General features: G+C 36.0%; 1 protein-coding gene across 3 annotated transcripts; it reads right to left on the bottom strand.

Moving 5' to 3' along the window:
- Positions 1-722: 722 nt before the first annotated feature.
- Positions 723-9,418, bottom strand: LOC128228880 (4-trimethylaminobutyraldehyde dehydrogenase-like). 3 transcript variants are annotated; one of them, XM_052940421.1, is made up of 11 exons: positions 9,369-9,418; positions 7,882-8,061; positions 7,458-7,603; positions 6,584-6,713; positions 5,700-5,944; positions 5,263-5,370; positions 4,652-4,771; positions 3,606-3,794; positions 2,779-2,833; positions 2,340-2,511; positions 723-1,304 (listed from the first exon to the last, which is right to left on the bottom strand). In XM_052940421.1, exons 2-11 carry the CDS (start codon positions 8,054-8,056, stop codon positions 1,097-1,099), a joined length of 1,548 nt encoding a protein of 515 aa, XP_052796381.1. In that variant the 5' UTR covers positions 8,057-8,061; positions 9,369-9,418; the 3' UTR covers positions 723-1,096. The 3 variants fall into 3 exon arrangements, with proteins under 3 accessions (XP_052796381.1, XP_052796380.1, XP_052796379.1); XM_052940420.1 differs by having other exon boundaries at positions 9,276-9,396; XM_052940419.1 differs by lacking the exon at positions 9,369-9,418 and adding an exon at positions 8,454-8,670.
- Between the last annotated feature and the right edge of the window lie 3,278 nt (positions 9,419-12,696).

Below are 12,696 nucleotides of genomic sequence, written 5' to 3' on the forward strand. Positions count from 1 at the left end.
TTTTAATAAAAAATGGGCATAAATGTACAATTTATTATTATAAAGTCAGAAATATTGGGTGTATTACACATGTGCATGGTGTCAGTATAATGCATATCAGTTTCATGTGAGTAACTTCAACAATTATTTATTTTAGTTTATATAGCAAAGATTAAGTATATGCATGACTTTTTCAAACTAATAGCGAGCGTAACTAGGCAAAAACATTAACAAAGACCACGTTATAGACCTTCCTACACAAGCATAGTATCACTAGTTATCTGTGTTAAAAGTCTCACTGAATATCTTGGACAATCATTATGTTATAAGTTTTTCATGACCATAACTCTTTCAGAATTATTAAATATCTATTGTTATGAACATTGCAACGTTCACATGTACCCGGTTTAATTTGAATATCTTGATCTTATTTTGAGTTATGGCCACACTGAGTTCAAAGAATTGACAACAACTCCAAGGCTATGACAACAGCCAAATGTTTTTTTCTTGGCAGAATGTGTGATCACACATGCATAACAACATGTAAAACCATGCTTATATCACAGATGATTGTCTAAACTAGCGCTATCATACAGACATCTGACTCAAACTTGTAATATGTACCTAATATAGATGATTGCACTTCATACAAAATATTTCCTAATAACACATTCACAAATATCTCAATATAATACATGTATCTCCACCTCACCCCCCCCCCCCCCACCCCCACCCCACTTAAACCTGTAACAAAACAGAAACATAAAAAATTGGCAGACCCCATGGGTCTAAAAGTTTAAGATGGGGTTGGTCAATTTCTCATTATTACAAATACACACTTTATAAAATTCCACAAAGATGGTCTGTTTTATCAAAAAAAGCATATAAAACAATATCACTATTGGTACTGAAGGTTGTCAAAATGGTCTGTTCAATTATAATTTTAATGAAAATTATTAATTTTATTTAAACTTTTTAATAATTGAGTGAAAAATAGGTCTTAAACTTGAAGCATATTTCAGATAAAAACTTGTAAAATCTCGAATGATCATTTTAACACATGTGTTCTATATATAGCACAAGGAACCCAGAAAAGAATAGGCAAATTCCATAACCGCTAAAATGGAGCTTCTACATCATTCATTTCAACATAGACAGACTTGACTTGGGTGTAATATTCAATCGCCTCTGGTCCGTTTTCTCGCCCTATGCCTGATTTCTTGTATCCCCCAAACGGTACCCCGACTGGGTAGATATTGTAGTTGTTTAAGTACAACGACCCTGCCTTCAACTTGCTGATCACTCTGTGAGCTCTTTTTAAGTCACTGAAAAAACAATCATAATATATATGTACCTGGCTTTCTGTAATACGACATAAACCACTTATCATACAAATTGTAATAGCAATAATAATAGATACATTCGAACCATGATGGCTCGGACTTCAAGGGACCAGCTTAAATACCTCGAGCCTTGGAAAATTCGAGCTAAGCGGGTAGGTTTACGTTCAGTTCAAAGAAATCGGTCCTTAACATTCAGTTTAAGCCAACGAGGAATTCGAGCCAAGCGAGTTCCAGTCAACAGGGTTCGACTGTACATTGTATTGCTATTAGATGAAAATGAAGCTATATTTAGTATTCCAAATAAAATGTTTTATGTATATAAACAAGTATTTTTTCCCATTTATTTCTCTATAAAAGGAAATACAGCTAGAAATGGACTACGAAAATATGTCAGAAGTCTAATACTATAGATAGGATGCAGGATTTTTTTTACATTGAATGCCAGTGTAAAAAGTGCGTCCTATACACAGCAAACATTTTTATTATTTTTTTAAAGAATTTGCTCACATTTTTACTCTTTAAATAAGTTTTGCCGGTTTTGCATCTATAAACACTTAGGTTATCACATATCACACTATGATATTGCAGAAAAAATACAATTATAGCATAAAAATGTATTTTTATTTTAGAGGGGTGCGAACTGCCGCCAGTCAAGTCAAGAAAATAAATGCTTAAACCACTATCCCTACAGGAAATAAAAAAGAGTTTTGGATATTTTAATGATTTAATAATACATTGATAACATCAAGTGATAGTGTCAATCAACCAATCACACAACAATGAAATCGCTGAAATCCGTTAGTAAAGGTAATGAAAATTGTGGTCTTCAAAGACAATATTTGAGCAAATACCAACATTTGCTGAAGGGTTCCAGCTTTTCGTATGTTAGTTTTAATGCTCCTCATGATTTGTCACACTTTATTTTGTAATTAAAAAACAGTGCATTTTACAAACCATGAGTGAGTCCCTTTAAGAGCTGCCTTATAAAGACAAATAAAAGTGAGTTAACAATCTTACTTTGTGAACAAGCCTCCCGCCAGCCCAAACTCTGTGTCATTTGCACGAGCCAGAACCTCTTCTTCCTCATCGAACACGAGCAGAGACAATATGGAGCCAAATACTTCATCTCGTACCACTTGCATGTTGTCTTGGCAACCAGACAACACACATGGCGACAGAAACTGACCACCTATTAATCATAAGGTAATATTTTCTATATTGATGAAACATTACATGTACGAAATTGGATTTGATCAAGAAAGGTTGATTTATCCCTGACAGTGATTCTATGATCTTAAGCAAATCTGTCTACATGTTTTTGTTTCATAATATATGTAAGAAGTTGGAATCAATATAATCATCTAATTATCTTAAATAACATTACAATAACTCACATAATTTTAAACTGATTTTGCCATTGGAATGGAAAAATGTTATAAAAAATATTTGCACGTACCAGCAAACCTGGGTTCAGGGGTCACTTCCTCACCCCCACACTCCACCTTCGCCCCCTGGAATAAAGAACACATCAAAATGAGCCATTAACACTCAGAACGGTTTGATTTACATGTTTTCTAGGCATTCTCATCACTCCTAATGATCTACTACAACTTATGGCCAATAAGGTTCTTCCTTAGTCCTTGTACACATATTATAGCTTTCAATGAGCAGCCTCAATCAAACATAGACTGCTGTCATCATATAAAATCATTTTGGATATGTTTTAAAGCGTCTTTCCATTGGAATGAATTTAATACAAACATTGTTATCATATATAAATAAATAAATTACTTTCAAATGTTCCAGTCTGTTCTGGGGCCCATTTCAGTAAGAGATTTAGTCCTAACTTCACAAACCGTAATTCTGTAGCGATGTCACAGATGGCAACAAATCAATTTTGTTTCCTCAAATGTGTTTGTAACTTGGGGTAAGGCATTACAAATGTAAATCAAAATACAACAATATTGCACTAAGATCATTTCACAAGACTAAAATCCAATGAACCACTGCTCTACCCACAAATAACAACTGCTCTACCCACAAATAACCACTGCTCTACCCACAAATAACCACTGCTGTACCCACAAATAACCACTGCTGTACCCACAAATAACAACTGCTCTACCCACAAATAACCACTGCTCTACCCACAAATAAACACTGCTGTACCCACAAATAACCACTGCTGTACCCACAAATGACAACTGCTGTACCCACAAATAACCACTGCTGTACCCACAAACAACAACTGCTGTACCCACAAATAACCAACATTCTACCCACCTCGTGTCTTGCTGCCTGGACATAATGCAACACCTTGTCTGCTTGTTGACGCGAGATGGTAGCACCAACAGTCGTGTCCTCAGCAAATGGATCGCCGATCTTCATTTTCTTGGTCCGGGATACAAGTTTCTCTAGGAACTCATCATGTATGGATCTCTGAACAAACACCCTTGTACCATTGGAACAAACCTGTAGAAAAAGACACACATTTTTTTGAACTGTTTACTATCTGAAGTTGTTAAAACATAACTGATCTGCACAATTCAATGTAACAAACTGGTTTAAAACAAATATGGTAGAATTTTATACACATTGCTAAAAAATCATAGAATACTGTGTTTCTGAAATAAATTTTACTTTAAGTTTCTTACAATCTATCTCATTTGAACAATCACATTAGAACAAGTTGGCTTTAAACAAGGTTCATTTAAATACTCAGTGTCCTAATAAATTTACCAATAACCACTCTGTAGCTGTCAGTAGACACAGGTAGCGAACACCTATTATCTTATGCTTTACAATTTTAACTAGTTTCTAGCTGTCTGAAAACACAAGGAGCGATTATCTGTCAAATAATGCTCAACAATTTTAACCACTTTTTAAATGTAAGTGAACACAAGTAGGTTAGACCTATCATCTATTAATTGCTCAACGATTCAACCATTTTCTAGCTGTCTGTGAAGTAGGAAAGACCAATCATCTTACAGTGCAGCTTGCTCCTCCCCTACCCCCTCACCTTCAATGACAGTTTGCAAGCATTGGCTCTGTTATTCATACATCTCTCACATTTGACTGACTTGATTGATTACAAATCAGACACATACCCGTCCTTGAGTCATAGCTTTGGAAACAGTATTGCCCATATGGCTGTCTGCCTACACCAGGGGATTTGCCATGAAGCCCAAGCATAATATGTTCCACCCTGACTCACGAAAACAAGCACTGACATGTCTCTAAGTAAGCCACAATCCTCCCTATCCCCTTCCTCATTCCAAACCACCCCATCACCCCTTTCCCTCTACCACTAACTCACTCCAGATACTGACCTGTCCTTGGGTAAGAAAGTTGGCTAGCATGGCTCCTCCAACTGCATTGTCCATATGGCTGTCTGCGAACACGATCAGGGGAGATTTTCCACCAAGCTCCAGTGTCACATGTTTGATATCCTGGATAATATGATATTATAACAGTGACGCAGACAATAACACAAAATTCCAGTGAATTGAATTTCATGTAAAACAGTTAGTTCAATGAATGTTGCAGTTGAGGTAACATTATAATGTAGAAACATGTACCAATAAATGTAAGTTGAACAAACTGCCATATAATTTTTAATGCTCTAGGTAAAGAAACCAAAATGAAAACTCAATGAGAAACTCCAGTTTGAAAATAATTTGTTTAAGCATCTATAAGAGTATATTCTAAACAATTCATGCACATTAAGCAGTATATTTAAGTTTCTACATGTATTTCAATAACATACTCTGCTAAAATACAGGGGATATGCATGAAAAAGAGGAATTAAAACTTTATTTTAGTAAGTTTTACTGATACATATGAACTAAAAACTTGCGAACTTTCCATCAAACCTTCACAATGGTTTAATGCTATCAACTAAAAAATCCAATTCATTCGAATGAACTCAATAAAAACCAACCTTTGCACAAGCCTCCATGATTTTTGACCCCACAGGAACACTGCCAGTAAAGCTCATCTTGTCCACATCTGGATGGTTACAAAGCAACTGACCAGTTTCAGCCTCTCCCTTGAGAACATATGAGTAAAACCTATATGTAGCACTGTGTTGTTTATTTTTTATAAAAACTAAAAATTTCAAGAACTTCTCTAGAGATCATTTTATAAATTTAGCGTTGTGTTAATAAGTAAATTAATAGTTAATTGTGAATGAAAGCCACAGAAACATAGACAAATCGTTGTCGAGTCAAACCTGTATAAAACCGTAGCATCATGCAGTCCAGCTACTTGGTAATTCTCCCTAAGCACAATGGCAGGAGAACATTTCAGCAGAGAAAAGTCAGTTTTAACACAAAACTATTATTGCTTGGCTTGGACATGCTTGGAGGGAAGAATTACCTGTATAATGTTATAGCATCCATCAGGCAGTCCTGCCTCTTTATAAATCTCCCCAAGCACTACTGCCGTGAGTGGGGTAAACTGAGATGGTTTGAACACAAATGTATTGCCGCACGCCAGGGCGGGGGAAGACTTCCAAGAGGCCATCTGGAACGGGTAATTCCATGCCCCTATACCTCCTACCACACCCAGTGGTTCTCGTATCGTGTAGGAGAAGTTCCCATCTGATAGGGGTAGGAAGTCTCCTGAAATGTTAAGTCAAATGATAAATGATATGAATTCTGATAACGGAACATAAATCGAAATGGTAGAGATTGACAAATGATCAAGTATGAAGTTTGTATACATGTTACTCAAAGAAAGTTCAAAATATTTAAGACATATTCCCTTATGAAAACAGTTTGTGAGTGTTACGCTTGTTACTTGAATAATATAATATAACGTTGATGTACTTCTGTATTTTGTTAATTTAAATATTCAAATTGGAATTAACTGATTCGATGAAAATGTTTATGTTCATTGTTTGCATATTTATTTGTATATGCTGTAGGTATGTAAGTACCTGAACACATTATTAAAATAAATGGTAATTTATGTAAAATTCCACGTTCAATTGTTTGAAAAATTTCCATTGAACCACTGGTTGACTTACAAAGATACTTTTAATAAGATGACCATGGTATTTTGTTACTACATATAGTTTTATTTAAAAATTGTGTGAAGAGTAATGGCTTGAATTTGACACATATCTAAGTAAACACTAGACATAACTAGTATGAGCAACTATTTGATGCAAATTTACACTGAATAAATCTGAATTTTCAACCTCAGCATTCACCTATTAGGGAAACAAGCACACTCTTTTTTCTACATTTACACTGTACCAGTCACAGTAGAAGCGAGACCCCCATAGTATTCAATGGTGTCGGCACAGCCCTGTATGTCAAACCTCGCCTCCCAGATGGGTTTTCCGGTGTCCAGAGTTTCCAGCTGAGCTAGCTCTTCCATACGACTCTAGAAGTAAACAAGACATGTTCCCTGTTAAAGCAGGTCTCAATTCTGGCCAATATATTTGTTTATATTTACGAGTAAAGAATTAAATTGCAGCTTTAATAAGGTCTCTTGGAAGCTTCTTGTTGCCCAACTAACTGAAAGCTAAAACTGTCAACAAAAATGAAAGCTTTGTATTAAAGTTTGCTCAAACTTCCTGAAAAAAACAACAACAAACTTTCAAATATTGGCAACTTTTGAAACAATGTTTACAAATAATGCCAAGTTTTAAATTGCATTTATATGTGATATATAAAACACTTCAGAATTTATCTGTCTCTAGTAGTGATCCCTGGCTGCAGACCTAGAGCACCTGGGATTCAATCCTGTTGCTGGCAGAGATTCATGTTTATTTTCTAATAGCTGTTTTTTTTTATCATTTAACCCGTCTGATGTGTTTTTTAAAGTTTTCAGACAATGTTATAAATGACTAGATCAAACAGGGGATAATGGAACAATAAACACTGAAAAACACATATTGAATGGAGTTCTAAACTAAAAAATAGTTTAAAGCATTTGATTTGTTTTTTACTTATCTTATTCGAATTTGATGGTGAAACAAGTTAGTACATTATTAAATTTATCATTCCAATATGCACTTTGTTAACACTCAATTAAAAGTGTTGATATCAAGGATTTTTTTGTGTATCGTAATGATCTTTCAGCCAGATTTTTTTCTAGTTCAGAAGTCATTTGGTTTATTCTCACCCTGACAATATCCGCTGCTCGTTTCAAGACTTGACCTCTCTGGAATCCGGACATTCTTGCCCAGCCCGTCTGTGCCTGTCGAGCCTTGGACACTGCACGATGAACATCATCAGATCCACTGCATCCCACAGTCTTTAGGACCTCACCTGTATGAATAAAAACATATCAAATAAAATTCAAAATATTTGGTACTAACATTATTCTAGAGCACTACAATGACATAAACACGGGAAATGAAGCCATCAAGAAAAAATTATTATTCACACATACAGTCAAAACTAGTTTGCTTGATATGAATGACTCCTAATATGAGTTTCAACTGCACAAACTTGGTATAATTGTTCATGCATAGAAGTACAGGATTAATTCAAACACGGAATTAAATTCAAGAGAAATATTTGTAATGATAACTTATTTAACCAACCGGTAGCGGGATACTGCAGATTAAACTGAGCAGAAGAGTCAGAGGGTTCAACACGGGCACCAGCCAGATAGTTGAGAGGCTGTGAAATGGCCGGGAACCCAGCTACCCTGCTGCTTATAGTGCTGCAACTTCGTGCCAGCCTCCACATTACATTCATCCTTCCTTGTGGCAACATAATTTCTGTAAAATAATCTAAGATTTATAATTCAATTAAGCAGAATTCCAAACATTTTCAATGAAACTTATAATGTTCAAGTTCTTCACAGCCTGATACAATGTGCCCTTTTCTCCCTTAGCACCCTGTCTCTTTTCCGATGCACCCTGCCCTTCTGAATCTGAATGAAACATGGTAGAATACTGGCTTTAACACCACTGGGAAGGAGTGTTCTTAATCACTTTTTGTTAATGACAATTAAAAGAATTCACTGAAACTTTATTGTCCCTAAGTTTGTTCCAGTCAATAGCTCTCCACAAAGAATGAGCTTTTATAAATTTCACTTTTAGCATGAATAGCCACAAAGCACCTGATGTTGTTGTTCACAAAGTTCTTAACAATGTTTGTAATAACGTACATTTTTTAGCCCTTGTAGTTCTTTTAGGTCTTTTGAGTTTTACGAAATTGGTCAATGTCAATGGCTGGTACGTGCCCTTCCGCCACCTTGTACAGGAAGATCAACCTCAGGTGTCTGCGTCTCCCCTTATTAAAACCTGGCTAAAAGTCTAATCCCATGCATAGCACTACTTGGTGCTGTATAGTAAACTTTGTTGATGTATGAGCTAGTCTAAAACAAAAGACGTGTTATACAGGATTCTTCCAACCCCTAACGTCTAAACGGGTTTGTGCAAAAACCGGGGGGTTGAAAGAATATTGAAATTGTATTAAGTGAAGTAATTTATGTTTGAAATGGATAATAAAGGTTTATATTCATATTTTACCATGATTTTACCAAGCTATTTTGAACAAATCAAGCATTAAATGCAAAAGACAAACAGGCCACCTCTGACAAGCTTCGAGATAGACCAAGCTTCGAGATAGACCTTGTAAATACAATCATAACAACTCGGCCATGGCCAAAGTGTTCCGATTGATGTAAAACTGTGAGTTGCAGCCTTGCAGGTGCCCTTCATGTATATATTGTTATGTTTTGACAGAATGAAATGAAGAAAAACCCATCAAACTCATAATTATTCGTTGGATATTTATTTTTTGTGTACGGAATTAATATAAAATAACATTTTCTGGTAATATGTCTTGTTTTTATGAAATTGTGTAGATGCAATATGCTTTAACCCAGAATCCCGATCGGAATAACTACCTACTTTTCGTACATAACATTAACAATTTGTACGTGATGGATTTGCCATATAAAAAATCTTAAAACAAAATCTGTCACCTGTGAGCTAAATTAATTTGGGAGATATAGTAATAGCTATAAGTAATTTAGAACCATAACACTGAGACCAAGATAGTAGGTAAGATAAAATACCTTGCCTTAGCCGGTTAAATGGGAAGTTTTAAAATAAGGGCGTTAACTGCTTCCAGTATAAGGTTACATTAAACTCATACTTCTAATTCTTTAACCTCATACGCTGTGGTCTCCCCTGATACGTTCGTAGTATTCACTGTACATAATACTACAAAGAAACTTACTTAATGCGTTGTGTTGGCTCCGTTCCCAATTCTTTTATATTCAGGGATATAATCTTGAGATATCTGAGATACAATTCTGTCTATTAAAGATGTCTGGTGCCCATACGATGTGGTTTAAGTTGAAAGAGTTGTGCGTGAAGAAAGAGAATATATCACAATTATTTTACAGCAAAAAACACGTTTTACTGTGAAAAGATTGCAAAATTGGCTTATCCATGCCCTATTTTAGTTGAAATAAAGGGAAAAAATATACTAGACAACGTATACCTTACCTTAACTGCATTACCTTAATCAATAATGTTGTGTGTGTTTTAAGTCGTATATTTATGATATTACTCATATTAGTAATCAGCGAGTGATACCCTTTCAAGTTATACCAATCATGAATGTATTGAAACAAAGAATGGTTTGTTCCGATACCTTATTTTCAAAATAATCATGATACCATGTACACATTTTCAAGTCACAAACAATCATTGTTGACCTCTATTCCATAAATATAACTTACAGTTTGGGATGATTTTAAACACAATCAAATGACATGGTTTGATTATGAGATTGGAAACTAGTAATGATAAAAAAAAAACAATATGTAATATTTAAGGCAAATCCCAAAAGCACACCTATCACTCATATTTCCTAAAATATTATGAAGTTTTACTTACCAGGATGGAACTGTTTTGTCATTATGACCCTGACCTTTGGATCTTATGACCCCAAACTCAGCAGAGATCATCAAGTGGCCACACCATATATACACGGCAAGGTTGAGGACCGCCGGTGCAGGCATTGCCAAGTTACAAATTAGACAAGATCTTCGAGACAAAGCTCTAGTTATCTCTCGGACAAGCTTTTCGTGTCCAATGCCACTCTGACCTTGACCTGATGACCTCAAAATCCATATTGGTATTACTTGACACACGAATTAATAACTTTCAAGTTTGAGGATCATGTGTGCAAGCATTGTCAAGTTAGCACGCGTAAAAGAGTTTTGCATTCAATGTCACTGTGTCTTTGACCTTTGACCTGATTACATAAAATCAGTTTGGTGTTATCTAATGATCACGCCCATCATTGATATCTAAATTGAGGCCCTTGGGTGCAGGCCTTGTCAAACCAAAATAATCATAATTAGTTCCGTTTTGGTCAGGCCATGTCTCCATGTCAAGTTTGAGTACCATATGTCTAGGCATTGGCGACTGATCACTCGGACAAGCTTTTCGCGTTCAATGTCACAGTGACCTTGTCATTTGACCCAAATAAATCAAACCAATGGGGGTCATCTACTGGTCATGCACAACCTCCAAGTCAAGTTTGAGAACCATCTGTCGATGCATTGTCGAGTAAATACTCAGACAACCTTTTGCATTCATAGTGACCTTGACCTTTGAGCCGAAGACCTCAAAATTAAAAGGGGTCATCTTTTGTTCACGCCCAACACCCAAATAATGTTTAAGAATAATAGGTCTGTTGAGTTAACACTCGGACAAGCTTTGGTCTACCGACTGATCGACCGATATGTGCAAAGCAATACTCCTTATTCGTCTTCTTTGACGGGGGTGGGGGTGGGTAAAATGATGTGAATATATAGATGTACTGGACGCTCTCTCTGCAGCCCTCCAAAGAGCATGGGCAGCGTTCGTTCTAACTTGTCGGTTATTCCCAGTCGGCGCCCGGCATTTTCCACACTGAATGTCATGGAAAGTCTCTATACCCAACATCCACTGGGAAGATCCACGTCTTCTAACCGCTCTGTCCATATGTATTTTCCACGTCTTGGTATTTCCACCATCTTCAGCTCGGATTGCCTCCTCACTTCTCTCTTCCAAGGGTAGCTCCACCAATACAACCAGCCTTGGCGACATCAACCAAATAATTGTCTGGCCGAAGAGTGGTATGGGCCAATTCCTCGGAAAACTTCAACTGTTCCCCTAGGTCTCCCTCTTCATAGACGGGATGGAGGAGGGGGGGGGGGGGGGGGGGGATGAATACAAAGTGGTACCTGTAAGCATGAACATGATAAATCTCAGATTTTCATTATTCAAGCTTTCTTCTTGAAGCGTTCATTCATTTACTTCCATCAGATACTGTGGAGATTCAAATTTTTGTTCAAATGCTATGTAAAGAAACCTCCAGAACCGCTTAACTGGCTTTCAATTATTGATGTATTTATTTGTTTTAGTGGATGAATCATGTCTGTTATTAATGCTAGAAATAGACCGCACACTTTTAGGAAGAAATGAATCCAAGTGAAATGAATGTCAAAGTCTGTACCCATTTTTTCTTATATTGCACATTATACTTTTCTGTCTAAGTCATTTGTACCATCGACTTGAAATCATACAAACAATGCACGATAGGGGCAACAATCCAAGAAGAACAGCTCGGAAATAAATTATAGTTTCTGCACCCATAACACGAGTTCTTGTTATTCCTCCGCAGAATCGAAAGTCGCTAAGTCAAATCTTACGAAAATCTTTTCAACACTCTAGATACGTTATATTCGGTCCAACTTTCGCAGAAAGTATATCAACGCTTTGATTTATTTGGATTTATTTGATGCTAGGTCATGTTTGTCAAAAACTAGGTCACTAGGTCAAATTTTAGAAAAACTATCAAGATGTTATATTCATGTTTGAAACACAATAGAGACATTATATTTGGTCCTGTAGTCATGACGCGTGATCAAACTGTTTCACTTGATCAATTCTAGAATTAATTTGAAACTAGGTCATCTGTTGTCAAAACTAGGTCACTTGATCAAATCTCAATGCATTAAGAACATATAACTAATCAGAATTTTTTCTTTGCTAAAATCAACGACTAGTTAGAAACTAGGTCATTAGGTCAAATCTTTCAAAAATCGTGTCCGAAACCAACTATTAGTATTAACTGGTCAAACACTTTTCAAACTGTGGTCAGATTGATACCCTTAATGTTATCTTTGTGGACTTGAAAAGAGGGTCACATAGAGTTAAAACAAGGTCATTAGGTCAACCCTTAAAGAAAACATGTAAAAAACAGAGGCAAAATATCAACTCGATTCTTCATGAAACTTAATCAGAATTTGCCTCGATGATATCTTGACTTAGTTTGAAACTATGTCACATGAGGTCAAAAACTAGGTTCTTGGAAAAACCTTGGAACACTCTATAGGTTATATT

Source organism: Mya arenaria, chromosome 3 (assembly GCF_026914265.1).
Source record: "Mya arenaria isolate MELC-2E11 chromosome 3, ASM2691426v1".
Lineage (NCBI taxonomy): Eukaryota > Metazoa > Mollusca > Bivalvia > Myida > Myidae > Mya > Mya arenaria.

Bases quoted from the DNA above. Each gene is read 5' to 3' on its own strand.
- LOC128228880 (XM_052940421.1), bottom strand. From the start codon at position 8,056: ATGTTGCCACAAGGAAGGATGAATGTAATGTGGAGGCTGGCACGAAGT. The intron at 4,772-5,262 runs GTTGGTTTTTAT...CATATTATCCAG, and splicing joins TCATGGAGGCTTGTGCAAAG to GATATCAAACATGTGACACT. The intron at 2,834-3,605 runs GTGGGTAGAATG...TCTTTATTCCAG, and splicing joins TCCAGGCAGCAAGACACGAG to GGGGCGAAGGTGGAGTGTGG.